The 2,173-nt window shown below is 35.7% G+C and overlaps 1 protein-coding gene across 1 annotated transcript in view; it reads left to right on the forward strand.

Annotated features, from left to right (window-relative positions):
* LOC127849125 (putative nuclease HARBI1) overlaps positions 1 to 158 on the forward strand; it is an 11,737-nt gene extending 11,579 nt beyond the window's left edge. Inside the window, exon 7 of the mRNA XM_052381847.1 lies at positions 1 to 158. This exon is cut by the window's left edge and continues 124 nt beyond it. Coding sequence (XP_052237807.1) covers positions 1 to 158 — 158 coding nt within the window.
* Positions 159 to 2,173: the final 2,015 nt, after the last annotated feature.

Below are 2,173 nucleotides of genomic sequence, written 5' to 3' on the forward strand. Positions count from 1 at the left end.
TAACAGTCGCGTGTGTCATTCTTCATAACATTGGATTAGAGAGGCAAGACATGTTTTCACGAACCTGTGAGGATGACACGGATCAGCCACATGTCGTATATGAAGGAGATGGGTCTGGAAACAGTTACAAAGACCACATCGCAGAATATTTCTTTTAAGAACATATAGTTATATAATAACAAGGGCTGTTTGTAAAACATGCCACCCATATGGGCTGTCAGTTGCAGTGGCAGCCATTGTGTGAATACGTTTATTGTCTCTGTGACCATGACCTTTGACCTGAAAATCAACAGGGGTCATCTGCCAGTCATGATCAATGTACCTATGAAGTTTCATGATCCTAGGCCTAATTATTCTCGAGTTATCATCCTGAAACCATTTTACTGTTTTGAGTCAATATGACCTTGACCTTTGACATATTGACCTGAAAATTAATAGGATCATCTGCCAGTCATGATCAATGTACCGTATGAAGTTTCATGATCATAGGCCTAAGCATTCTTGAGTTATCATCCAGTAATTATTTTACTATTTTGAGTCACTGTGACCTTGACCTTTGACCTAGTGACCTTAAAATTAATAGGGGTATCTGCCTGGCATGATAAATGTACCTATGAAGTTTCATGATCCTAGGCCTAAGCACTCTTAAGTTATCATCCTGAAACCATTTTACTGTTTTGAGTCACTTGACCTAGACCTTCGACCAAGTGACCTGAAAATTAATAGGGATCATCTGCCAGTCATGATCAATGTACCTATGAAGTTTCATGATCCTAGGCCGCCTAAGCATTCTTGAGTAATCATCCGGAAATTATTTTACTATTTCGAGTCACTGTGACTTTGATCTTTGACCTAGTGACCTTAAAAATAATAGGGGTTATCTTCCAATCATGATAAATGTACCTATGAAGTTTCATGATACTAGGCCTAAGCACTTTTGAGTTATAATTCGGAAACCATCTAATGGACGGACCGACCGACGGACCGACCGACATGTGCACAACAATTAACCCCCTTTTCTTCGAAGGGGAGCATAAAAATTCATTAATGAAATTATCAGGGTTTGGATTCACCAACTCTTCAAGTCTAAAATATATGAATCAAACTTAAGAAAAGAATCGAAAAACGTTTTACCTATGAATCTGATCACAAATCATTCACAGATAATTTGAAGAGAACTACACAAAGAGTCATTCACATAAACTAACACAATATTATATCAATAGCAAAAAGATAAGAGAAGGATCACAGAGGCTGCAGATCAAGAAAGACAAGATAGAACAATAGAATAGGCATATCAACAGTATTATTCATTCAAACAGGTATATTGGAAACTAGAAATTTGTCCTAAAGGCTAAAGACAAATGCATTCTAAATATTTCACCGGACACAAATATATCTTGAGTCAAACATGTTTCAAGGGGCATATTGAATGCTAATAGACAAGTTGAATGGCTATTATTTGCAGCAAAAGCTACAAAGAACTGATTCATGCATGCTGTGTTAATTAAATGTATACATAATTTGTGACACTAAAATATGAATAAGTGGAACACCACGTGCCCAGCAGTATAGCACTGTCATCATTTACCACACTTGGTCCTGTATTTATGGCAAATGGTGTTTCACTTATTCATATTTGAGTGTCACACATTTTTTATACATTTAATTAATAAAACATGCTTAAATCAGTCCTATGTAGCTGTTTCTGCAAATAATAGCTATTTAACTTGTCTATTAACAGTCGATATGCCCCTTGAAACATGTTAAGTTTACGATTCAAACAAACGAAGGCCATGATCCAGTGCAGATTTTATATTTGAGTTTAACAACTCTTTTTTAAAGTAAAAAGTTGTCTTTCTTGCTCTGCAGCCTCTGTGATCACCTTCATTCTAAGTTCATGTAGCTGTTTTTCCTGCTGTTGCCTCTGCATGTCTTGTCTTTTCATGTCTTGTTTCCAGCTCCAGTGGTTCTTCTTCATAGCACCTCTTTCTCTTTTTCACCGATTCCAGAAGTTAATTATACATTGACATATTCAAATTGTGCTTAAGAATTTAAATACTTTCTTTATTTCATCCATGTTTACATGGATGTTTTTGTAACTGATTTATGCCAGTTATGATTTGAACAATTTATATGCACAAATAAAAACTTCATACATCAATGAAGTTAC

This window comes from Dreissena polymorpha, chromosome 10 (assembly GCF_020536995.1).
Source record: "Dreissena polymorpha isolate Duluth1 chromosome 10, UMN_Dpol_1.0, whole genome shotgun sequence".
NCBI classification, from domain to species: domain Eukaryota; kingdom Metazoa; phylum Mollusca; class Bivalvia; order Myida; family Dreissenidae; genus Dreissena; species Dreissena polymorpha.